This window comes from Sciurus vulgaris, assembly GCF_902686455.1.
Source record: "Sciurus vulgaris genome assembly, chromosome: 3".
In the NCBI taxonomy this organism is placed as follows: domain Eukaryota; kingdom Metazoa; phylum Chordata; class Mammalia; order Rodentia; family Sciuridae; genus Sciurus; species Sciurus vulgaris.
In genome coordinates this window covers 42764671-42789211 of record NC_136463.1, presented here as the reverse complement: position 1 = coordinate 42789211, position 24541 = coordinate 42764671, and the positions used below count along the sequence as shown (strand labels likewise).

Here is a 24541-nt window from a genome sequence, read left to right as displayed (position 1 = left end):
ACCCTCACCCCTTACAGGGGGCTTCAGCCAAGCTTCCGTTTCAACTGGCTTTTCTAGTCTGGGGTGCAGGTCCTCAGCTGACCTTGCCTTACCTTTTTTCTCCTCTCCCGAATTCCTGCAGTTTTAGAGTACATATTTATTGAGCTGTGCTCTTCACATATGTGAGAACACTGAAAGCACATCTGATGCAATCGACGACTCTAAAACCTTACCTGCTTTGGCAAAGTGACAAAGCTGAGCTAAGACTCAGGAAAGTGAAGTGATTCCAGGTCACATAGCAAGCAGATGAAAAACTAGATCAGCTGAGTGAATAAGGCGCTTTACCCAGCACCTCCTACCCCAAACCCTTTCCTTAGGAAGAACATTTGCATTTTCAGGGAAGTCACCAAAGGAGAGGGGTGGAAGGATGGACTGAGCAGCCAGCTGTGCTCCCTGTGTTTCTTAGCAGAGGCTTATCTTGAGTGGGGCTACTTGTTGATATGCTTTGGAGACCCCCATGGCTCCTGGCCATCCTGTTCTGGGTAATTTTCCATAGCAGCCACTTCCAGGAAAAGAACTAAGAGGATTGTACTTCCAGGCTGAGCCCCAGGGACTTGGGCCTCTCTGGCCTCTCTTGGCCCACACATCCCATCCCCTTCTAAAGTATAATACTAATTTTAATTCTGGTGTGTGTGTGTGTATGGTGGGGTGGGACATGAGGGTGGCCAGACAGGCTATATCTGGAGTTGGCACAGCAATCTTCAGGATGGTTGTCGCATTAGAGGCTCCAAATCCTTATTCTCCATGACCAAGGTACCCTCCTCTCTCTGTTGCAGATTTCCAGAGACTGACTTTCAGATACATGAATTTCAGTTCTGGTTTATTTCAGTCTACCTCCTAGGGACCCCTTTCCCTCTCCCCTACCTGGCCTGGCCTGGCTCTGTCCCTGACATAGGGCCCAGGGTTCACTTCTAGCCCTCTCTGCCAGGCTGCTTACTCTGTAGTTGCCAATCCTGTCATGTTCCAGGATATCTGGGCTCAGGTCTAACATATAGTCCACCTCTTCCTCATGGTGGTAGATCCCAGAAACATGCACCAAATTTGTAGTCAGACAACCCTGAGGGGTCCAACCCTACTGCTCCCTGGGTAGCTGTGTGACCTTGGGCTGGTCACTGTTTCTCTAGGTCATCTGGGTACTGGCTTCTTCCTTCAGAAGCTGCTGGCCCTCAAGCCCTTCTGGTCCGCATCTCCTTCTCCTGCCTCCACAACTGGATCTGGTAGGAAACCAGATTAAGACAGGATGGGAAATTCTAGCTTCTACTAGGCTCTCCCCTTGACCACTCCCCTTCTCTGGAGGTCAGTATTCTGGTTCCTAGGCTGATCTCACAGGCTGTGTTCCCCACATCATTCTTAACCTCCCAGCCAGCCTGTGGAGAGGCATCATTAGGTCCCTATTACAGAGGAGTAAGCAAAGGCACAGAGTGGTGATGTAATTGGCCTGAAGCCACAGAGCAGGTCTGGAAAAGCCAGGACCAGAGTCTGTCTTGTTTCTAAAGAGTCAAATCTAGGAAGTGAGGTTTGTAGGGTCTCCCTTGCCCTCCTCAGTCGAGAACTCTGGGATGGGCCCAGTCTTGAGGCTTCCACTCAGCCTCTTTATTTGGTGCTGGAGAAACTGAGGCCCAGGACTTCGGTCTGCCTTGGAAACAGGCAAGTCTGCAAAAGGCTACTGTGCGTGAGAATGGATATACTCAATGACTGGTAGGCACTCTGAGCGCAGGTTTGTAGGACAGTCTGGGGAACAGGGGGGTTCACCCTGCTCTCCCCACGGGGGGCGTGGCCGTAATCATGGAGGGCGGGGCCTCTTGCCCGCCCCGCCCCAGCCTCGCCCTCCCAGCGGAGCGGCTACCGGGGGAACCCAGTTTCTGAGAACTTTTCAAGGCCGCGGGGCCACTACCGAGACCGGGGCGGGACGCTAGAGCTCGGCGCTCTCTGGGACCGGCCAACTGCGGCGACGGGCGTGGCGGGCCGCCCGGAGGCGGCAGCTGCACCATGGACGGGCCGTCTTTCGGCGAGACGGCTCTGGAGCAAACGCTGGCTGAGCTGTGCGAGCTGGACACGACACTGCTGACCGACATGGAAGGTGCGTTAGTACGGGGGAAGCACGGGCGGCACTCGGGCCTTTGTCTCCCCAGCCCACGCGGGGCGCTGCGAAGCGGCCGGCGGCTCGGTGCTGTGCACGCGGGGCTCCCCCGCGTCTCTGGGCTGCGCTGTGGGCCTCAGGGTCCCGCGCCTTCCCGGCGCCCGCCATTGGCGTCTCGCGCAGCGCGCTGGAGTGCTGGCCTGCGGGGGCCGCACCTCGCCGGGTCTTTTGGCGACTCGGGTCGGGGCACGTGCGTCTCCATGTGTCCAGGGCTCTGTACCGCGCGGTAGGCGAGTCCCGGGTCCAGCAGCGGCGGAGACTAGAGCTTGGGACCCGAGCGTCGCCGAAGCCCCGCCCCTGCCCCGCCGTGACGTCAGCGGGGGTTACTCACGGTCATTCCCTCCGGCCTAGAGTTCAGCGCTGCAGGAGCTCCTGCGCATGCGCACGGTGCTGTCTCTAGACCTCCCTTCCCCTCCCGTGCAGGTTTCCCGTGTAGGACCGCCATCGTTTCCGTGCAATTTATTGAGCATCTACCGAATACCGTCCCAGTCCTAAGCACTGAGGGCTCACAGACAGATCCAGGCCCTCTTCTTGGGAGTACAAAAGTTCCCCAGGAAACCCACAGACTGGTATTTAGTTTCACTTTGACTGGGGCAGGGATGTGGCTACTTTGAGTCGCGCGGTCTGGAGAGGTCTCTTCGGGCTGACTTGAGCCCTGGGACCAATGGGGAAGACTGTTTTCAGGCCGAGGCCCAGGCAGGGGTCCTGAGGAAGGACCTAAGTTTGAGGAGTTAGTGGAGGGATCGTCCAAAGGGAATGAGCCTGTCCCACTGGGGACCAGAGCAGAGCAGTGGCGCCCACTTACATCCATTAAATTTTTTTTTTTTTTTTCAGTGCTGGGTTCGAACTCAGGTTCTCCCACATGCTAGGCAAGCGCTCAACCACTGAGTCACACTCCAGCCCTCTTAAACTGTATATACCATTCTGTTGGTTATATCCAGGAGTTGGGGGCCAACCGTGGCAGCAGGTGCTAGTTAGGAGTCTGTAGCTTCCACTTCCTAGATGGCGAAAAGCGAATCCCCACAGGAAATTATCCTTCATGGTTGCTATGCAGGAGTTTTAGAAACACGGACTCCATGGCACTTCATTGATGGGGAAGTTGAGACAAAAAGCACAGCACCCAGCTGCCTGGAGTCTCACAACCTGGATGGATATGTCCATGGAGACTGTGGCCACCCTGGTGTTGGCAAAACTGACACAACTAAGCCACCCCAAATCCTGCCCTACTGATTCAGCTAGCAGTTCTGTAGCTCTGTGCCCAGTGAGCATAGTCTGAGAGTGCCATGACCAAGTTGGGAGTATGTGGGCGTTTGGGTTTAGACTTGAGCCTGAACACTACTTACTTCCTTTGCCATCTTGCATAAGCCCTCTCACCTGCTTAGCCTCAGTTTCCCCTTCCAGAAAAATGAAGATACAAGAGCTTCCTTCATAGGGGAGCTGATACTGAAGTGTGTTCAGGCCTCTGGTCTGTCACATATCTTTCTCACTGATTCGTGCATAGAGACATCAATGACTGAGGCAGGAGGGTCTTGAGTTCAAAACCAGCCTCAGCAACTTAGTGAGGCTCTGAGGAACTCAGCAAGGACCTCTTTTTATATAAAATATGAAAAAGGGCTGGGGATGCAGGCTCAGTAGTTAAGCACCCCTGTCTTCAATCCCCAGTACCAAAAAAGAAAAGAAAAAAAAAATCATCCCTGTAAGTAGCCATTGTAGGAGGCATTTAGGGGTCAGACAGATAAAGTGGAGACAACCAGGGCCCTTTGAGAACCAAGGATCTCCCTCTTATTGGGATGGGGACCAAAGTCTTCCCACTCCATCAGAGAAGTTCTCAGTTTTTATTCAAACTTTCTGTTCTTTTTTCACAATGACACAACACATTGTTTTTCATTGTAGAACAATTAAAAAGCACAGTGGACAAAAAGAAAATCTTTCCTAAAACCATCACCCAGAGATGAACTACGTGTGTGTGTGTGTGTGTGTGTATGTGTGTGTTGAGATGGCTGCACATTCTTCATCCACTTTTTAAAAACTGTATCAAGGTATAATTTACATACCATAAAAAAAGCAAAGAGAAAATAATAATTATATAATTTATATAACATTTTATGGAGCTTGGGTTGTGGCTCAGTGGTAGAGAGCTCACCTAGCATGTGTGAGACCCTGGGTTTGATCCTCAGTACCACATAAAAATAAAATAAAGGTATTATATATCATTTTAGGTACATCATTTTGATAAATTTACTGAGTTGTGTGACCATCAGCAATTGTAGAATATTTTCATCACCTTGGTAAGATCTCTTGCGCCTGTTAGTAATTCCTCTTCATTCTTCTTCACAACTGCAGACAATCATGACTCTATTTTTTTTTTAATAAATTAGAATAGGATCCATTGGTCACAGATTGGAACCCTCTTTGCTCATATCTGTGGCCACAGAACAATCAGGTTCCCTTATTTATCTGCCTGATCCCCTGTGGATGGACATCTAGATTCTGGATTGTTTTTGTTCTATAAATTGTGCTGCACCCTGAAGCCAATCCTTGTCCAGATCCTCAGTGAGTTCCATAGGATGAGGATCTGGGAGAATTGCTGGTTAAAGACCTGAATGGTGCTTTTGAAACTTCTACCAGGCTTAGAGCTGGGAGGGCTCTATAAGGTCTAGAGATATGGCCAGGTGTCCTGAGAGAATGAGGGTTGAAAGGCATCTAAGCAGCATTTGGAGTTCCAGGATGGGGAGCTGGACTGATGCTGGAGGCAGTGGGGAGAGCGGTGGGAGTGGGGTATGTTGTCTTGTGTGTTAGAAGTTTCCTCTGGTGGCTGGGGTGGAGGATCATAACATGATTATAAGTCACATTGACTGAGCACTTATTGTGTGCCAGGCTCTGTGTTGATGATCTCAACAGCCCCAATTGGGTAAACTTATGATCTTTATCTTATAGATGAAGGCCTTGAGAAACAGAGAGGTTAAATGACTTGCCCAAGGTCACACAGTCACAGCACAGTAGAGCCAGTATTCAGCCCCAGGCTGTGGCTCCAAAGCTCCTGAGATTTCAACTGCTGGCTCCTAAAACAGGGTGGGCAGTTGGGGGAAGTGCCCTCCATGGAATTTTTTTTTGGGCCTGGGAGTGGGTCATAGAGAGGCTCAGAGTGGCTTTTGAGCCAAGAGACTGAAAACTGGCACCAGGGGCCTTGAGCCCCAACCAGCCCTGCTACCTGCCTCTACCAAACTGTCTCATGTGAGTGGATTTTGGGGTGGGGCTGCCACTGGAGGCCTCACTTCTGTGGGTGAGGGTGCTGCCCTGTGACAGTGTGCCCTGGGATTGGACCAGCCACTGCACCCTGACCTCAGGTGAGTGCAACCGCCTCCCTTCCTTGCTCCCTACTTGGGGTCCCTTGTGGATCTGGAGAGAGAAGGAATGAGAGCAGCCCTTACACATGTTGGGGATTATTATTAAGCCTGTGGCAGACTTCACCTCCCTGCTGAAGATTAATTTATCAGATCTTGCACAAGTTTAAAAGTGCAGAGGAGGTGAATGGAGACAGAGTTCTGGTTGGGGGCCAGAAAGGGGACCTCTGTGTCCCCATTGGGGACTAAGGCCCAACTGAGGGGTCACTGTGGGAGCTCTGGGCAGCCCAGAGTCTTTGGTGATGCACACTCACTCTCCTACGTGGATACCTCCATGTCTGCGCTGTCCCTCAGACCCCAGATGTCTGCCAAGCTCTGGTCAAGTGTAGCTTCCTGGTAAGCCCTCCTGGGTCTCATCTCAGCCCTGCACCCCAGTGCCACCTCACCCCGAGTGAGCAGAGCTCTCCCTGCCCTGATGTCCCTCCCCCTGTGTCCAACCCCACCCCTGGGGACCTTGTTTCCAGCCTGTGTCTGGATCCAGACACACCCTGGTGGAGAGGGCACACTGGAGGCCTCTGCCACCAATACCTCTCCCCAGGGGATCTCAACTCCCTTTCTAGTCCTGACAAGCACAGGCCCTCCTTAGAACACAACTCTAGGCCTGTTACTGCCTAGCTTTCAGCATAAAACTCCCCAGGTCCCAACCATCCGTGGCTCCCCAGTGCCCCTCAAATAGTGTCCTATTGTCTCAGCATGGCACTCAAGATGTGCAAGGTTTGCCAAGCCTGCCTCCCCTGTGACATTGCACCCATTCATAATGCACATCTCAGGCCTACCCCTTCTCCCTCACCTCCATGTTCAGAGCCCCTCAGGAGTAGAGCCTGAGAGGAACCTGTTCCTCTTCCCATGCCTTTTTCTGCCTCTTGGTATCTGGTCTAGCTTTAATCCCAGCCTGGCCATGAACTGCTTTCTCTAGGGAAAGTATCCTGTCTCTCTGAACTACAGGAGCCTCCTTTGAAAAACAGGAAATGGTGACTATCAGATTTGCTGTCTCTGAGTCCCTGAGAGTTCAGTCCTAATTCCTCTGAGGCTACAGGGTTGGGGGGATGGAGAGGAGGGTGCTGGGAGTGGGCCCAAGGAGGCAGGTGGCCAGGTGCCTGGGAGTTGCCTCTTGCCCGACAGTCACTTAGCCGGACACAAACATCCTAAGTGACCTAGTCAGACCAGGTGAGCTCCAAGCAGGGGTTACTGCCAGGCCTGGGATTTGGACTTTGCCTGCTGACGGGTATAACCCAGGTTGGAAGTGTCTCTGACCTTGTCTCCCGCCAGCCTCATGCCCTGTGGGTATGCTCTTTGACCATGGGAGCTGATAGGGACTGCACAGCAGTGAGCCCTGCATCCTATGTATTCCACAGAAGTAGTTGGGGTAGCAGGGGGCTTCTAAACATGTTAGGGGCTCTTGGCAAGAGGGCAGGGAGTCTTAGAGCTGGCTTCAGGTGTGGAGCCCTCAGGGTTTGGGGCTTGTTAGCAGTGGGTCAGGGCTGGGGATCGCTATCCCACTCCCAAAATTTTGTGGCCTGGAGATTTTCCCTCCAAACTGACCTCCCCAACAAGCTTTCTCCCAGCAAACCTTGCATCTCCAGGTAGTTCCTGCCAGGCTGGGGGATGGAGCCTAGGACTCTTCACAACCATCCTGCTGTGTGACCTTGAGCAAGAGCCTTGACCCTTCTGACCTTTAGGTTCTTCTCAATATAAGGGGAACAGTACTAGAACCAATTTCTTGAAGTTGTGAGGATCAGATGTGCTAATTTAGGTCAAAAGCATAAGCTGTATATGACACATAGTAGGTCCTCAACAGTGCCAGTTACTGTTTTTATTATCACTGTTTAGAGTGCTTACCCAGTACCTGATGTTTGATATGTTTAGCTCAACAAATGTTAGCAACAGTAATCCAAGGAGCGTGTGCTAGAAGTTTCCAGAGTGTTCCAGGCTATGGTTCCAAGTTCTGAGCACTGGCCATGTGTTGGTTCTGACTCTCTGCATGAGACAAGGTCAGTGAGGAGCCCCCTACGGGAGGATAAGCACCCTGTCCTTAGCATCCATTGAAAGTGGAAGGAGATGGTGTCTCTGTGCACTGTGCAGGCCGGGATTCATTCCCAGCCCCTCCAGCTGCCAGCCTGGTGTGACCCAGGCCCAGTGGCAGCTCAGGTGGGAGGAGGAGCCACAGGGAGGCCAGGCCCCTTGGCATTGCTTTCCTGGGAGCCCAGCTGGGGAGGCTGAGGAAGCTTGTGTTTCTCAGTCTCCCACAGTTGTGGGTTCCCTGCATGAAGCACGTTAAGGTGGCCTTGGAAATGCAAATGAGGTGCCTTTGAGGTTCCAGTCATATAGCTCTGGCACTAAGCAAAGCAACTAAAAGTGCATAAAAACAATAAAACCTAGTGCTGGTGATGCTGAGCAAATGGATGGCATTGCAGATATGGTTGTAAAGGGATTTATCTTTAGAAAGCAAAATGCCTCTAAAATGACATGCTGCATTTGCTTTGGGTTTAAAACAACACAAATGGGAGAAAAAAATTATAAGAAAGGAACTGCATTGCTATTGAGTCTGGAAATAATTGCCCAACAACAAAAGACCACCCCAAGTTGGGGTGAAATCAGTGGCAATTTGTGGGGTGGTCCCTTGTTGTGTTTCAGTTTCTGGAATGAAAAATATGTGTACTGCAACCCCCCCCCCCCCCCCCCCGCCAACTCAGACCAACTGTTGGAACTGCTGTTGAACAACATCTTGCTTAATCACCATATCACAGCTTATATTAAGGATCACTGAGCACACCCGTAGATCAGGGAAGAGCCCTGGGGGGAAGAGGACATGTAACTGTTTTACAGGACAGTATGGTCAGTGTCCTAGTAGTTGGTGCATGGAGTGGTCCAGATGAGAGAAGATTCTGAGGTGACATTGCAGTATTTTTGAGGGAACAGGAATTTGCCAGGTGGACAGAGAATAGTGGGAAGGGCATTCCTGGCAGAGAGAACTGCCTGGGCAAATGCAAGGTGGCATTAAGGAGATGGTATGTTCAGAGAGCAGGCAAGGAGAATGAGGCTCAGCTGGAGCTGGGTCAGTGGAACCTTGTGGCTGGAATACAGCAGGGCTGGTGGTGGAAGTAGCCTGATTGCGGTCTGCAGTCCACACCAACCCCACGGTAGTTCCTATTGGGCTCAGGCCTATGCTGGGTAAGGCTGGGGTCACAGAACTGGTTCAGATGTTGGCCCTGCCTTGAGGGAGCACAATAGAAACTGGCTCCAACTTTGGCAGGGGGAGGGGCAGAGAGAGTGGGCCAGGGAGTGGGGAGTGATTAGGAAGGCCTCAGGGAGGAGGCAGTGCCCGAGCTGAGCCATAAAGAACTCTGTGTTGTTTCCTCTCTGTTCTTGCACTATGCACACACTTACCAAGCTGTGACAAGTGACGAAGGCAGGTTGGGACAGAATTAGGCTGGAGCTGGGCTCACTCCTGGCCCTGGCAGGCTAGGGCTGCAGAGTAGGCTTTGGGGTCAGCAGATCTGGGTTTAAGTCCCAGATTCTCCCCCCAGCAGTGGAGAGACCTTGGGCACATGGTCTCCTCTGAGCCTTAGTTTCCTCATCCATCAAGAGGGCCCATGACCAGGTGCACCCAAGGCCCCAGCCATTCGCCCATCCTATTCCAGGAAGAACAGGCACACACTTGTACCCCCAGGGCATCTGTGAGCACAAAGGGCAGCCTGTGCCCCTGTTGCATACATGATCAGCCAGAGGATGCCAGCACCTGCTGATCTGAATTATCAAGAAGATCAAGGAGGGGCTTGTGGGAGCTGAAGGATGCTGGGCAGTGGCAGGCAGGTACAGCCACTGCTCCCTGGAGATGGGCAAGTGCCCAATCCTGCAACCTTCATCCAGCAGGCAGAGATGGTATGCTCCAGGGGTCCCAGGAACCACCATCCTGTGTCCTCCCTTGAAGGTGTTGTCCCACTGACACCATTTACCCTCCACACAACCTTTGATGTGCATTGCATGGGCCATTTGCACATTTCTGAGAATCAGTGTCTGGCGCAGGTGACAGACCCAGACAAACTTGGATTGGAATCCCAATTCTATGCCTGCCTTTCTGACCTTGCCCCCCACTCCCTTTGCTGCAGCCTTCACATCAAGCTTGCTCCCACCTCAGGGCTTTTACACTCGCTCGCTCTTCTCTCTAGGATGTTCTTCCTCACTTCAGGCCCTGTTTCACTCAGGTTCCACTCAGATGCTCAGGCAGGGCTGTGCTGACCACCTCATTTACATGTTTGGGGGTCAAGGACTTGTGTGGGTTGAACAGGTTGTAGACTTCTGTGATAGAGCTGGGTTTTCTGCAGGTTCATGGCATGAAGCCCTTTCAGGACTTTTGTCCTAGATTCACAGCATAAATAGGCCAGAGTCATTAAAGGCTGTTCCTCCTTGGCCTTCAGAGGGAACCCTGGAGGTAGAGCCAGGAGGGTTTTCTGGTTGGATCTTTTCTTTCTTTGGTACTGGGGATTGAGCCCAGGGGTGCTTAATGACTGAACCACATCCCAGCCCTTTTTTAAAAATTCATTTTTATTTTGAGACAGAGTCTTACTAAGTTGTTTAGGGCTTTGGTAAGTTGCTGAGACTGGCTTTGAACTTGTGATCCATCTACCTCAGCCTCCTGAGTTGCTGGGATTATAGGTGTGCACCACCACACCCAGCTTCCTGTTAGAGCTTGATAGAATCTGGGCAGGAGAGGAGAAGGGGAAAAGGAATCAGGTTTGGGGATGGGCTTCACAAGCCTGGAAGATGAAAGATTCGGAGAGCATCTGGACCCACTGAGGCCTAGAATCTGGGCCATCCCCTTTTCCCTACGTTTAGAGCATATATAGAGACCAAAAGTGCTTCTCAGTGTCCACTGGCAGCCCAGAGCTCAGCTCCCAGCAGATGGTCCACAGTTAGGGTACCATGGGTGTGCTTTTGAGACTTAACTGTCTTAGTCCTAGGGTAGGAACTGGGGTGAGACAAGAGGTGTTCCCTTAAATTTACACCTAGGTGCCCACTCACCTCACCCTAGGCCAGCCCTGTTAATTCCTCATTAAAAAAAAAAAAAAGTCTCAGTCAAATTGTTATAGAGTTTGAACTTGAATATTACAAGGGTCAGACAACACACTACTTGACTTTCCAGTTCTAGCTGATTCTAGTTGGTGCAGAGGAAACCTTTGTTGAGACCCTGTTGGGTGGTGGGTGCTTTGCATACTTGCTCTCCCAGAATCCTCATCCCTGGAGATTTGAAGAGTGGACACAGGACCTGCAGACTCAGAGAGGGGGAGTGACTTGCCTCAGGACACACAGCAAGTAAGGGCTGAAGGAAGAGCAGGCCCTGGCACATGGCTCCAGATCCTCAGATTGGCTACATCTTTAGAGGGAAGCTATGGGGCTGGCTCTCAAGTTTCCATCCAAGACTTAACTATGGCCGTCAGCATCTGCAGAAATGGGCCAGCAAATCTGGCTCCAGGGGAATCAGGTGGGGTCTAATCAGGCCACAAGTTTCAGGGAATGGCTTTACCTTCACAAAGCCACTAGGTGCTTGAGAGAACTTAGACTCTTCCCTGAACCTGCTCCTTAGCTTAGGCTGTGCCCTCTGCGTGAAGGCCAGCCCTCTGTGCCAGAGTCACATTCCTTTTCTTGGGAGCCTCCCTTGAGTCTTGCACCTCAGGAGGTCAGTGAATAACTGTCCTCTCCCTCCCTCTTCCTCAGTGCAGATAGAATGGGGGCACACAGCAGGGAGGTGGGAGAAATAAAAAAGCAAAAGGGTAGAGAGGTCAGGGCTTGACATCCTTCCTGCTGGCCCTAGTCCTGCTGTCTCAGGAGAGTTTCCTATGAGCATCTGCCTGTTGGTCCTGCCACACTCTAGGCTTCAAAACTGGGGAACAAAGTAATGAAAAGACCAAGTCAGGGTAGTCAGCTTTTGGGAAACTCCTGCCTGGAACCCAGCCCTCTGTGTCTTTTTGGGCCAGGACTCTTCCTTTTCTTATTCATGTGAGGTCAGAGTCTTTTCCAAGAGCAATGCTTTGTTTTTATTTGGGGGTGGAGGTGGAGCATGTGAGCACCCACCGCTGACCAGAGGAGGAAGTGGAGGTGCCAGAAAAGACTTTTGTTGTCCTTCAAACCTCCCACGAGACCATGAAGGAAGAACCTGGGAAAGTGGTGGGGGCAGGGTATATGTGAGTGAAACGTGGCTGAGTTTTCTTCTGAAAAGGGAGAGAGATTGGGGCACAAGAGACCCCAGCATCCCAACATCAGCTGCAGAGACACTGGGCTGGTCTGCCCAGGATTCAGCCCTCCCACGTTGCAGCAGATGGGGACTGTCCTTGCAATTTGAAGCCAGACTCTGGTCATTTATCTGAGTGTGTTGAACTTTTACCTTTAAAAGAAGGGGAGACAGGCTTAGGCACCGCCACTCTACAAACCCTCAAAGCCTGTCACCCCTGCCTTTCTCACCTTCCGTTTCAGGGACTGGGTCCCCTCCTGGTTTCCTAGGACCCTACAATAAGAAGTGGGTCAGTCTTGGCAACTATTCGGGGCTGTGAGACCTAGAAGTGGGGTGCTGACTTCACTGACCCTGCAGAGGGACATCTGAGCTGGGAGTTAGGATACCCAAATTTGGGCCAGGGGTTCCCTGCTTACTCTAAACTGCAGTTTTCCCCAAGCAACCTTCTGGATTGAGATTATCAGACCTCTCCTTGGGGTGAGGGTTAGCCCCACACTAGGGCTGCTCCTTAAGTGAGAGGTCCCTGTCCCCACCGCTGGCAACATTTGGGAGCCCTGGGCCTTAATTCAGCGCCCCTTTTTTCTCTCACTTTTGCCATTCAAGCCAGGGAGATATGCTTGTCCTATTGCCTGGGGTAGTAAACTGAGGCTTGAGCGGCGGGTGTAGTGAGCCAGCAATTTGGAACACAGAGCTCGGGGTTTTGGAGCATCCCTTCCCGGGTCCTCCCTTGCCTGACCTCCAGCCCCAAGGCACTTTTCGGAAGTGGTAACGGGAGGACGAGGGAACTGGTGGAGGGGATGACCGCTAGTAACCCCGGCGGACGCTGGCGCCGAGCGGGTTAAAGGCGGACGCCCGCGAGTAACCCCGGCCCCATTCAGCGCCGCCGGGTGAAACCCGAGCCCAGCTGCCGTCGGGGTGGGGCGGGGCCCTAGTGAGGCGGCGGCACCGCTGCTGATTGGACGCGCGCGCTCACCCCATGCCCGGCCCGCGGCCCCGAGGAGGGCGGGACTGGGGGCGGGGCCTCTTTGGGGGCGGGGCCTGAGGGCCCAGCGGGGCGGGGCTCTCTGAGGCGCTCAGCCCGCTTTAAAACTCCGCGGAGCCTTGACAGGTGAAGTCTTCGTGGGGACACGGTCAGAGTCAACTGCCTGGACGCCCCGAGGGGGCGGGGGCGGCGCATTACGAAACCATGGATTGCACATTTGAAGGTATTTTTGGAAGACCCCCCCCCCTTTATTACATTGCTTTTGGCCTCCGCTGCGGGTCACCGTCCTGGGTTCTCAAAGGGGGCCGTGGAAGCCCCTTCCTCAGGGAGAGTGCGCCCCAGTTCCCAGCTCGCTGGGGGAAGTTGGGACCACTCTCCAACCTCATTAGTCTCTTCTGCATCCCAGAGAATGGGTTTGCTTAGAGACTCAACAGCAGAATGGTGAAACTATGGGGATTTAAGTAGCTTTCTCCACATCTTCTGCTCCCACTGTGGGCAGAGGTTCAGGAAGAGGCAAGGCAGTAGGGCCATTTGTTTTGTCTGCTAAGAAGTCTGAATTGTTTGGTCGCCCTGCTTTTTGCCGGTAGAAGGTGGGAATCCTGGATTGTTTAAATTGTGATTTCTATTTGGGGACTCAGTTTTTCTCATCCATAAAAAGGGTCTCACCTGACCTGGGCTGAGGAGTGGGAGTCCTGCAATTAGAAGTATAGTACGACTTTATGACCTGTACAAATCTGAAGGACCCACAAAGTGTTTCTCTTTGAGGATCCAAGGAAGCTGAGCCTGCCATGTCCTCTGTCTTCATTGATGGCCTTAAACAGGTCATCCCCTCTTATAGTGACTTTCTTGCCTTGGTGCCTGTTGGTAGGCAATGTTGTCTCCGCTCTGCTGAGCAAAGCCTCAGGCAGCACTGCCAAAAAGAGCTTAATCCTTTCTGTTGTACAGATGAGGAAACTGAGACCCAGTGAGAGGAGGGGAGTAGCCCAAGCCCCATCCAAGTGGTGGGCAGATGATAGGCAGGGATGGTAGGCAGGGATGAAACTCAGGGTGAGGGGACTTGAGAACACTGTAGGTCCCTGAGGTTGTGCTTATGGATCCTGAAGAGCCCTTTGATCCAGTAGGTAGCCTCCCTGAGTGGGTTAGAGGGCCCTAGACTGAGCCAGTGAGGCTGCTAGTCGTCAGCTCCGAGAGAGGGCCTGTGGCCAGGCTGGGACTGAGGCAGAGAGTATGTCCCAGTCTGTAGGAGGAGGAAGGAGTCAGGACAGACAGCATTTGCTTTTATCGAGGGGAGACCAAAGCCCTGAATGGCCAGACCAGGGTCCCGAGGCCACTTGGCTACAGCAGGGCCTGGGTTTGTGCCCAGAACACACAAAGACACACTGGTGGCTGCGTGGCCAGCAGTTGGCTCAGGCCCAAGTCTCTGTTCAGCGGAGACTTGGGTTAGTGATAACAGCTTCCTTCCTTGGTAGAGCAGGGGAAAATGCAAAGATTTGGTATTTTGTACACCTGGGTTTGAAACCACTGCATGCTCTTGTAATGCTTGTGACCCTTCTTGAACTTTGGTGTCCTTTTTTGCCTCCAAGATAGGTGGGCTAAACTTCTGAGTAGGGGTCGTGGCCTTTGATTGAGGCATTGGGGTCAGGTTGGTCTGGACTTAGTTTTGTCTCTGCCTCTGTAAGACATTAGACTAGTAACTCTATAGCTCAGTTTCTTCATCTTTAGAAGGGAGCACCACATTCTATGTAATACCTTCTTAGAGCTGAATGTCAGGTGGATTAGGGTGCAGTTTGACCCCACCAATTTGGGTGGCCCCAGTGTAGACTTGGATCTTGGCCCAGACCTACCCTGCTGGCTTGGCTTCCTACCATTTGAATCTTCTCAGCATGTGCAAGGACCCTGCTCTGAGGTGGGCTTCTCTTGGAGGTCTGCCCTCTTTGCTCTTTCTCTCTGGAAATCCTGGGCTATCCCAAAAGGAAGGTCATGACTCCATAGCAGGGTCTGGGCACAGACCATCTCACCACCTCCTCAGTGCCTCCTTTCTCAGCACCTCTTCCTTTTCCCTGCAAATTGAGAGGATGGGTGTCGTCACTTACCCCTCAGTAGTTTTAAATTCTGTGTCTAGAGGACACTGCTGGGCAGCTTTGAAGAAAGAGTCCAGAAGTGGCCAGTAGGGGATGGGGCCCATTGCACCTATATGAAGATCCTCTTGGTCCTGAATCCCACTTGCCTCCTCCCTCTGAGTCCTATGGCCAGGTATTCCCAAGAACTGAACCTGCTGGGTGTGTGAGGCATGCCCTGTTTTCATAGACTGAGAAATGGAGGCCGAGGTGGTTCTGAAGCAAGTCCGTCCCTGGGCCTGTGGACTCCTTTTGTTCCGGGTGGAGTGGGCACTCTTTGACCGAGCTAGGTTCTGGAGTGTGTGGTAATGGAGTGCACAAGGACAAGAGAGGCTGTCTGGAAGGGCTTGTCACCTCCTAGGCAATCGCTTGGTACCACTTCAAATCCACAGTGCATTGTAGATGTGCAAGTATGTAGGGACTCAGAGGTGGCTGTCCCATGAAGACAGGAATGAAAGTTTACCACTGTCCACATCAACATACAGGACAGAGGCTGGATATATAGCAGTGCTTAGCATGTGCGAGGTCCAGGGTTCAATTTCCAGCACTAAACCAATCCAAGCAAACAAAACCGCCTCTAAGACACAAGACATTCCCGGCTCCCCAGAGAGTTGGTTGGTTCTGGGCAGGGATTTTTTTTTTTTTCAGGTGAAGTCTGGCTGTGTTGCCTAGGCTGCCATCAAAATTCCTGGGCTCAAGGGATCTTCTTGTCTCAGCCTCCCAAATAACTGGGACTACAGGCATGTGCCACCACATTTGGCTTAGGCAGGGATATTTGTCTTGTTCATAGAAACAGTGACTGTCATAGTGTGGGCACTTGGTACATGCTTATTGAATGAATGAATGGATGAATGAATGAATGAGCAAGGGCCCACTGTGCGTTGTGGACTAAGTGTGTTGTCAGACATTCAGACAAACATGGGCGGTGGTAGGAGGTCAGACAATGAAATATGTAATCTCAGATCTGACTGCAGCTCAGTTCAGGCTAGTGGGGGGGCAGGGTAGTGAGCCCTGTGGTGTCCATCCTGTCCAGTTGTTATTAGGGCTGTTGGATGCACATGCTGAATCAGGTGTTGCTGCACACATCCCAGGTGTCTGAGAGATGGCTGTGTGTCCGAGAGAACTGGCTTGTGTGGGTGATTTCTGTTGCTGTGGATTTACCCACACACGAACAGCTGTGTGTGGTCAGGGAGCTTACAAACAGGCCCTGCTCAGGGCGCAGTCTCCCACTCTGTTCTCCTGTCACTCACACACTTTTCTCCTTTCCCTAGACATGCTTCAGCTCATCAACAACCAAGACAGCGACTTCCCTGGCCTATTTGATCCACCTTACGCTGGAGGCGGGGCAGGGGACACAGAGCCTGCCAGCCCCAGTGCCAGCTCCCCAGGAAACTTGTCTCCATCTCCTGCCTCGCTTAGCTCACCTCTGGAAGCCTTCCTGGGGGACCCCAAGGCAGCACCCTCACCCCTGTCCCCTCCCCAGTCGGCACCCACCCCATTGAAGTTGTACCCATCCGTGTCCCCCTTCTCCCCTGGACCTGGTATCAAAGAAGAGCCAGTGCCACTAACCATCCTGCAGCCCCCCACACCACAACCCCTGTCGGGGACCCTCCTGCCCCAGAGTTTTGCATCCCCAGCCCCTCCACAGTTCAACTCTGCCCCTGTGTTGGGTTATTCCAATCCTCCTGGAAGCTTTTCAGCAGGTAAGGGGGATGTATGGAGGGAGGGGACAGTAGGGATGAGGCTGCCAGGAACACAGGAAGAAGTGTCAGCCGTGGTCCTAGTTAGAGGAATTTTCAGGCTCTAGAAGTTGAGTCTCCACTGTGCAGCTTGAGACGTCCCATTGCTAGCAGCATTCCTGGTGTCCTTGGTGCTGGGTGGAGTACTGCCTCCCACCAGAGGCCTGGCTGGTACATTTGCATCAGATCCTAGGCAGGGCCTGTCCAGATAGGAAACCACAGGGATAATGACTCATTTTGGACCACATGATGGCAGACCTGAAGGGTGGGTTGAAAGTGGGTGAGGGCAGCCTTTGCCCGCAGCCCCAGGCTTTGTCTCTGCAGGGACCCCTCCTGGGAGCACCCAGCAGCCGCTGCCTGGCCTGCCTCTGGCTTCCCCGCCAGGGGTCCCACCTGTCTCCTTGCATAGCCAGGTCCAGAGTGCGGCTCCCCAGCAGCTGCTGACAGCCACAGCGGCCCCTGGAACGACCACCGTAACTTCACAGATCCAGCAGGTCCCGGTGAGGGCATCTGGCCAGGCATCGGGAAGGTGACGGCCCTTGGCCCCTACACACAACTTATGGCCAAGGCCTCTCCCACCCCCAGGTCCTGCTGCAGCCCCACTTCATCAAGGCAGACTCACTGCTCCTGACCACCATGAAGACAGATGTGGGGGCCACTGTGAAGGCTGCGGGTATTAGCTCCCTGGCCCCTGGCACAGCTGTACAGACAGGGCCGCTGCAGGTGGGTGGTTTGGATTGGGCAGAAGGTTGCGGGGGCTGTACACATGCACGTCCTCCTGGTAACATGTACCTGGCCCTGCAGACCCTGATGAGTGGCGGAACCATCCTGGCCACAGTCCCACTGGTTGTGGACACTGACAAGCTGCCCATTAACCGGCTGGCAGGTGGCAGCAAGGCCGGGGGCTCAGCCCAGAGCCGTGGTGAGAAGCGCACAGCCCACAATGCCATCGAGAAGCGCTACCGCTCTTCCATCAACGACAAGATAGTGGAGCTCAAGGATTTGGTGGTGGGCACCGAGGCAAAGGTGTGGGCAGAGGCCTGCAGAGGTGCAGGCTGGGGCAACCAGCAGCTCTCTTTATTTAGTTATACTTTATTGAGGGCCTCTGAGGTAAAAGGGGCGGTCATGCTTGACCCTGGGGGGATAGCAGTGAACGAGACAGAAATCCTGTCCTGGAGGAACTGACATTCTAATAGGGAGATGGACATTTACCAGAATAAGTAAGTCAGTGTTCGGGGACCCCACATGGTGCCAGGGAAGAAAATAGGGCAGGAAGAGTATGGTGAGAATTGCAGATCTAAATTGGGTGGTCAGAGAAGGCTTCCATAAGGTGATATGTGAGCAAAGACCTGAAGGAGGTAAGGGAGTGAGGCATGAAGATGGTATGTGTTTTGGATATTAATCCTTATTTCTCCCTGGGAGGTAGAAGTAGGTACTATCTACTATTAGTAGAGGAACATTTCAGGCAGAAGGAACAAGTGCAAAGGTCCTGAGGCAGCTGTGTGGCAAAGTAACTTTGTGCTCCCTTGCTAGGTGCCCACAGCCAGACCTGACTAGCCAACTGTTTTCTCTCTCTTGCCCACTGCAGCTGAATAAATCTGCTGTCTTGCGCAAGGCCATTGACTACATCCGCTTCTTACAACACAGCAACCAGAAACTCAAGCAGGAAAACCTAAGTCTGCGAACTGCTGCCCACAAAAGCAGTGAGTCCTGGCCTCCCTTTCCCCCTACTTCTGGTCACACCCTGCCCTAGGCCCTGGCCCTGCTTCCAGTGAGTCCTGGCCTCCCTTTCCCCCTACTTCTGGTCACACCCTGCCCTAGGCCCTGGCCCTGCTTCCAGTAAGCCAGTCCTACATTCAACCCTGGCCCCACTTTCAGCTCTGGACCTGCAATGGCCTTAGCCTGTTTTGGCCATAATTTAGCCTTGTCCCAGTTTCCCGATTCTTAGAACCTAGGCCACCTTCCTGCCCCCACCCCCAGGGCCCTGAGCTCTGATTTGGCGTATTTGGTGTTCACCCCAGCTTTGCTCTTTCTGGCCAGCAGAATCACTAAAGGATCTGGTGTCCACTTGCGGCAGTAAAGGAAACACAGACGTGCCCATGGAGGGTGTGAAGCCTGAGTTGGACACACTGACCCCGCCACCCTCAGATGCTGGCTCACCCTCCCAGAGCAGCCCCTTGTCCCTTGGGAGCAGGGGTAGTGGCAGTGGTGGCAGCAGCAGTGACTCGGAGCCTGACAGCCCAGTCTTTGAGGATAGCCAGGTTGGGTCCTTCAATGTTGCCCTTTCCCCTCTCCTGGGGATCTCCTCTGAGTTTTAGGACTGAGTCAGGAAGAGGCCCCTAATGGAGCTGACCTCCCAGTTCATAGACAGAAAAACAGGCCTGGAGCCCTGCAGGACCCTGACCCCTCCTCACAGCCCCATGCTGCTGGGGTTGCCCAGCTTTGTCCTCACCACCTACCCTCCCCCTCCAGGTGAAGCCAGAGCAGTTACCATCGCCCCACAGCCAGGGCATGCTGGATCGTTCCCGCCTGGCCCTGTGCACATTTGTCTTCCTTTGTCTGTCCTGTAACCCCTTGGCCTCCCTGCTGGGTGGCTGGAAGCTTCCTGGCCCCTCAGATGCCACGGGTATCCACCACAGTTCTGGGCGCAACATGCTGGGCACAGAGGGCAGAGGTAGGTCAGGCCCACCTGGGCATATTGGGAGGGACTTTTAGGGTTATAGCCCCTTGGCTGTGGACTTGGAACTCTGGATTTCCTGGGAGCCCAGCCCTTCCATCTGCCCACAGATGGCTCCGACTGGGCCCAGTGGCTGCTGCCCCCTCTGGTCTGGCTGGTCAATGGGCTACTGGTGCTGGCCTCCTTGGCATTTGTCTTTGTCTATGGGGAACCAGTGACACGGCCCCACTCAGGCCCTGCTGTGCACTTCTGGAGACATCGCAAGCAGGCTGACCTGGACCTGGCCCGGGTAAGGGACTAGCCTGAGAGAATGGGCAGGGCAGGGGAAGGGCAGCATTAGGGCCCCCAGGAAGGTGCTGAGTGTTCCCCCTGCTCCCTGCTTTTTTGTACATACCATGAATCTGCCCCATTCTTCACTCTTGTTCACCCCCAGACTCTCACTGACTCCTGGGGTCCTAGACAAAATGAGATACTCTGATGCCACATTTCTTACCTGGAAACTGCTCATTCCCAGGGGGACTTTGCCCAGGCTGCTCAGCAGCTGTGGCTGGCCCTGCAGGCACTGGGCAGGCCCCTGCCCACCTCCCACCTGGACCTGGCCTGCAGTCTGCTCTGGAACCTCATTCGCCACCTGCTACAGAGACTCTGGGTGGGCCGCTGGCTGGCGGGCCAGGCTGGGGGCCTGAGAAGGGACTGTACATTGAGGGTGGATGCATGCGCCAGTGCCCGAGATGCGTCCCTCGTCTACCATAAGCTGCACCAGCTGCACACCATGGGTATGACTGGGCATGGAGCTGGGCTGTGGGGTGCCACCATGCTGCTTCACATCACCTCCTGGCCTCATGCCCTACCTGCTTTCCAGGGAAGTACACGGGTGGGCACCTTGTTGCCACCAACCTGGCACTGAGTGCCCTGAACCTGGCAGAGTGTGCGGGGGATGCTGTGTCCATGGCAACGCTGGCGGAGATCTATGTGGCAGCTGCCCTGAGGGTCAAGACCAGTCTGCCAAGGGCCTTGCACTTTCTGACAGTGAGTGGGTGGTGGGCTGGTGGAGACGGGGCTGGGGGCTTGTCTTCTCAGCTCTTTATTGTGGTTCTTGGGGCAAGGGGCTGCACCGAATGTGGCAGCTGGTTACCAGGTGGGCTCTAGGCCCAGCTGGGGTCTCAGCAGGGGTCTGGGTTTGAGCCCCTGCCTGGTGCCAGTGTGACAGCCCAGCTCCCCTCCCCCACAGCGCTTCTTCCTGAGTAGTGCCCGCCAGGCCTGCCTGGCACAGAGTGGCTCAGTGCCTTTTGCCATGCAGTGGCTCTGCCACCCTGTGGGTCACCGTTTCTTCGTGGATGGGGACTGGGCCGTGCGCAGTGCCCCGTGGGAGAGCCTGTACAGCTTGGCCGGGAACCCAGGTGCTCTCTCACCCCTGTCCCTGTCCCCCATCCTGTGCCTTGTTCCCCATTCCTGCCCCTCATTATCCCCTGCATCTCTAGATGTCCCTGCCCACCCCAGTTTATCTTCCTGTGTGGGTTGTAGCTGCAGGGCTGTGGAGATGCAAGGCCTGGCTGGTTCTCTGTTTTAGTTGAGGCTCTTCAGAAGAAACAGGGATCAGAGGGCAGATAGTTGATTTGGGAGGTGACCTGGGCCACATCATTGTGGAGTGAAGGAAGTGAGGGAAGGGGTGGAGCCAGTGCAGTTGTTACCACAGAGGGTGCCTTTTGAAGCCAGTGTGCAGGGCTGGGGTGTTTATCCACCATTTTCCACTTGGCTATAGCAAGGGCTGCTCCCAGGTTCAAAGCTGGCACTTGCAGTGGGCCCTGGGATGGACCCAACCCACCCAGGAAGAAGGCTTTGGTGTGGAGGTGAATGTAAAGAGGAGGGTGGGCTCCTCCTCACTTACCCCCTCCCACCCACAGTGGACCCTCTGGCCCAGGTGACACAGCTGTTCCGTGAACATCTCCTGGAGCGAGCACTGAACTGCGTGGCCCAGCCCAGCCCCAGCCCCAGCTCTGGATCAGCTGATGGGGACAGGTAAGTGTCCCTGTACCTCCAAGATCCTGCCAACATGTAGTCTGGGGTGGCCATGTCAGGGATCTGTGTGGGTGGCCAGAGCTGGGACTGCTGTCCACTCATTGGGTGTCCTCAAATCCCATGTTGGTCTCATTTTCCCCACCAGCCAGGCAGGAGAATGTGGCCCTTGGTAGAGACATGGGGTCAAACTGTCCCCTGCTGGGCATGTAGGACCAGAACTCCCACAGGACTCCTGGGACCCCTACCATCTGTCCTGACAGCCAGTCCTTCCTACCACAGAGAATTCTCAGATGCCCTGGGATACTTGCAGCTGCTGACCAGTTGTTCTGATGTTGCTGGAGCTCCTGCCTGCAGCTTCTCCATCAGCTCCAGCGTGGCTGCCACCACTGGTGAGCCCTGAGATCCCTGCCTCTGACTTCCTGCTCAGCACAGACACTGTAGCTGAGGGTTCAGGGCACCTTTCTCTTTGCAGGTACAGACCCTGTGGCCAAGTGGTGGGGCTCATTGACGGCGGTGGTGATTCACTGGCTGCGGCGGGATGAAGAGGCTGCTGAGCGGCTCTACCCCTTGGTAGAGCACCTGCCCCGTGCTCTGCAGGAGTCTGAGTATGTGCATGGCCAGATTCTCCCTGCCCCAGCCTCCAACCACCCCTCCCAGCCCCTCAGCACTGTACTTGCACCTGCCTTTGCTCCCCGTGGTTGGTGTCCCCATGTTTTCTTTCCCAGGAACCCAGAGGGTTAGGCCTGCACTAACCAGCATTCTTCTGCTCTGGCCCCAACAGAAAACCCCTGCCCAAGGCGGCACTGCACTCCTTCAAGGCTGCCCGGGCTTTGTTGGGTCGTAGAAAGGCAGAGTCTGGCCCAGCCAGCCTGGCCATCTGCGAGAAAGCCAGTGGGTACCTGAGGGACAGCCTGGCCACCACACCAACTGGCAGCTCCATTGACAAGGTGAGGGGTGGACTGAGTCACTGTCTTCTACTCCCCAGTCATTTGGGGTTCACCCAAGGAGCACAGGACTGGGGGCCCTGGGGACTTTACTTTGGACTAAGGTTTAAGTCCGGGGGAGAGTAAATCTCCCTATCTGGGCTGTTTCCCCACACCCAGGACAGGAATTGGAGCAGCCTAGCGGAGCTCTTTGGAGGGCTGCTCCTGGGTGGGTGGTGGCATGGGGGCCTGGAGAGGCGGGCGGCCCCGCGGTGCATTGCTGCTGCATTGCATGTGTGTGCGGCGGGTGCAGTGCCTCGGCAGTGCAGCCCGGAGCCGGCCCCTGGCGCCGCTGGCCCTTTGCCTCCCTCCCAGAGCTGGAGCCACCTCATGACCCTGTCCACCCTGCCTGCCACCACCAGGCCATGCAGCTGCTCCTGTGTGACCTGCTCCTTGTGGCACGCACTAGCCTGTGGAGGCAGCAGCAACCCCCAGCCTCAGCACAGGTGGCTCAGGGTGCCAGCGGTGGGCCCCAGGCCTCTGCCCTTGAGCTACGTGGCTTCCAACGGGACCTGAGTGGCCTGAGGCGTATGGCACAGAGCTTCCGTCCTGCCATGAGGAGGGTGAGTGCCTGCTGGCCCCTTACCTCACAGTGGGGACATGAAGCAACAGTTGTGGGGAGGGGGAGAGTGGGGACCAAGTTGAACTTCAACTCTCCTGGCCCCACCCACCCAGGTGTTCTTACATGAGGCCACAGCCCGGCTGATGGCAGGAGCCAGCCCTACACGGACACACCAACTCCTGGACCGCAGTCTGAGGAGGCGAGCAGGTCCTGGTGGCAAAGGTGAGGGTGGCTGACCTTACAGAGGTGTGTGTGTGTGGGGGGGCTCTGGCTCAGCATTTGGCCCTCTCTACTAACCCCTCTCCTCACCCAGGTGGGAAGGGCTCAGATAGAGTGTGATGGATACTGAAGAAGACTGCGTGCGTGCGTGCGTGTGTGTGATATGTTTAGGGACTTGATCACTTTATGGTAATATCTTCCATGAGAAATTGACAGGAGGTGACCATTCATGGTATACATAAATGCATGTGCATTTGTGACTCTGAGTCTGTTCTACTGACTGGGCCTTGGGTAAGGAGTCAGAGTCCCCACATCTGTGCTTAAGACTGGTGGTGGGGAGAGGAGAACCTGTGAGTCGGGGGGCCTCCACTGCACCTTACCGCCCACGGGGTGGAACAGTAAGCTAGCCCTGCCCCTGATGCAGCCCCGTGTGCGCAGGCGCTGCGGCGGACCTGGAGCCGCGACCTACGAGGCGGGAGCATGCAGAAGCTCTGCTACTGGCCTCCTGCTACCTGCCGCCCGGCTTCTTGTCGGCACCGGGGCAGCGTGTGGGCATGCTGACCGAGGCAGCTCGCACTCTTGAGAAATTGGGCGATCGCCGGCTTCTGCACGACTGCCAGCAGATGCTTATGCGCCTGGGCGGCGGGACTACAGTTACCTCCAGCTAGACCTCCGACGTCGTCCACGGTCTGAGCATCCCGGTCTTCACGGCTCTGTGCCTGAGGGGTGGGAGGCGGGAGAGGCACGACCCACCACCTCGGCCCACTCCTCAACTTGACAAGCGGCCACCAGGATGGTGCTGACCTCTGGTGGCCGATCGGGGAATTACAGGAGCCGAACCGACCGCGTGCCACCCCCTTGCTCTGCAGGCTTAGTGGCTTTTTCCTCGCTTTTCTAGAGGGAGGAGAGGGGTACCTTTCTTCGAGCCGAGGGGGGCCCTGCCCCGAGGTGCCTCTCTCCCTTCTGGGGGAGACTTGTACATAGTGTAGATCCGGGTGGGCCAGCCTCCTTGCCTTGGAGGCTCATGTGATACTTTTCCTTTTGCAAACTTTATTTTCGTAGGTTGAGAAGTTTTGTACAGAGAATAAAAAATGAAATTATTTATAACCTTGGTTTTGTTCCTTTGGGAAGGAAGATGTGTGCTTAAGTTATTGGACATGCTGACCAGAGACCTTTGGGTTTTCCTTTCCCCCAGCACCTACACCAAGTCCTCCCGTCTTCCATCCCCCATGGACAGTATTTACCCCTTCTGTCCCTCTGACCTGTCCCACTGATCTCTGGGTCACAGGTTAGGCTGTATTAATGGTTGGGGCCCTGATGGGTTCAGTTATCCCTTCTCACCTCCTGGCTCCCACTAGGTCCCAGAATGACTTGGAAAGACTCCTCAAAGGCCTGTTGACAGGAGCTATAACTTGGGTTTCCCAGTATGTC

The 24541-nt window shown here is 54.4% G+C and overlaps 1 protein-coding gene across 7 annotated transcripts; it reads left to right on the top strand.

Annotated features, from left to right (window-relative positions):
* Positions 1 to 1868: 1868 nt before the first annotated feature.
* Positions 1869 to 24217, top strand: SREBF1 (sterol regulatory element binding transcription factor 1; the record flags this gene model as incomplete). 7 transcript variants are annotated; one of them, XM_079133774.1, is made up of 19 exons in its annotated part: positions 1869 to 2119; positions 16183 to 16614; positions 16975 to 17150; positions 17236 to 17373; positions 17455 to 17658; positions 18239 to 18353; positions 18691 to 18911; positions 19123 to 19324; positions 19438 to 19616; positions 19842 to 20103; positions 20190 to 20356; positions 20559 to 20727; positions 21232 to 21346; positions 21626 to 21735; positions 21819 to 21951; positions 22128 to 22293; positions 22692 to 22892; positions 23005 to 23113; positions 23549 to 24217. In XM_079133774.1, 19 exons carry the CDS (start codon positions 2029 to 2031, stop codon positions 23776 to 23778), a joined length of 3420 nt encoding a protein of 1139 aa, XP_078989900.1. In that variant the 3' UTR covers positions 23779 to 24217. The 7 variants fall into 7 exon arrangements, with proteins under 7 accessions (XP_078989900.1, XP_078989897.1, XP_078989901.1 ...); XM_079133775.1 differs by having other exon boundaries at positions 1870 to 2119; positions 18694 to 18911; XM_079133772.1 differs by having other exon boundaries at positions 1870 to 2119; positions 17455 to 17676.
* Positions 24218 to 24541: the final 324 nt, after the last annotated feature.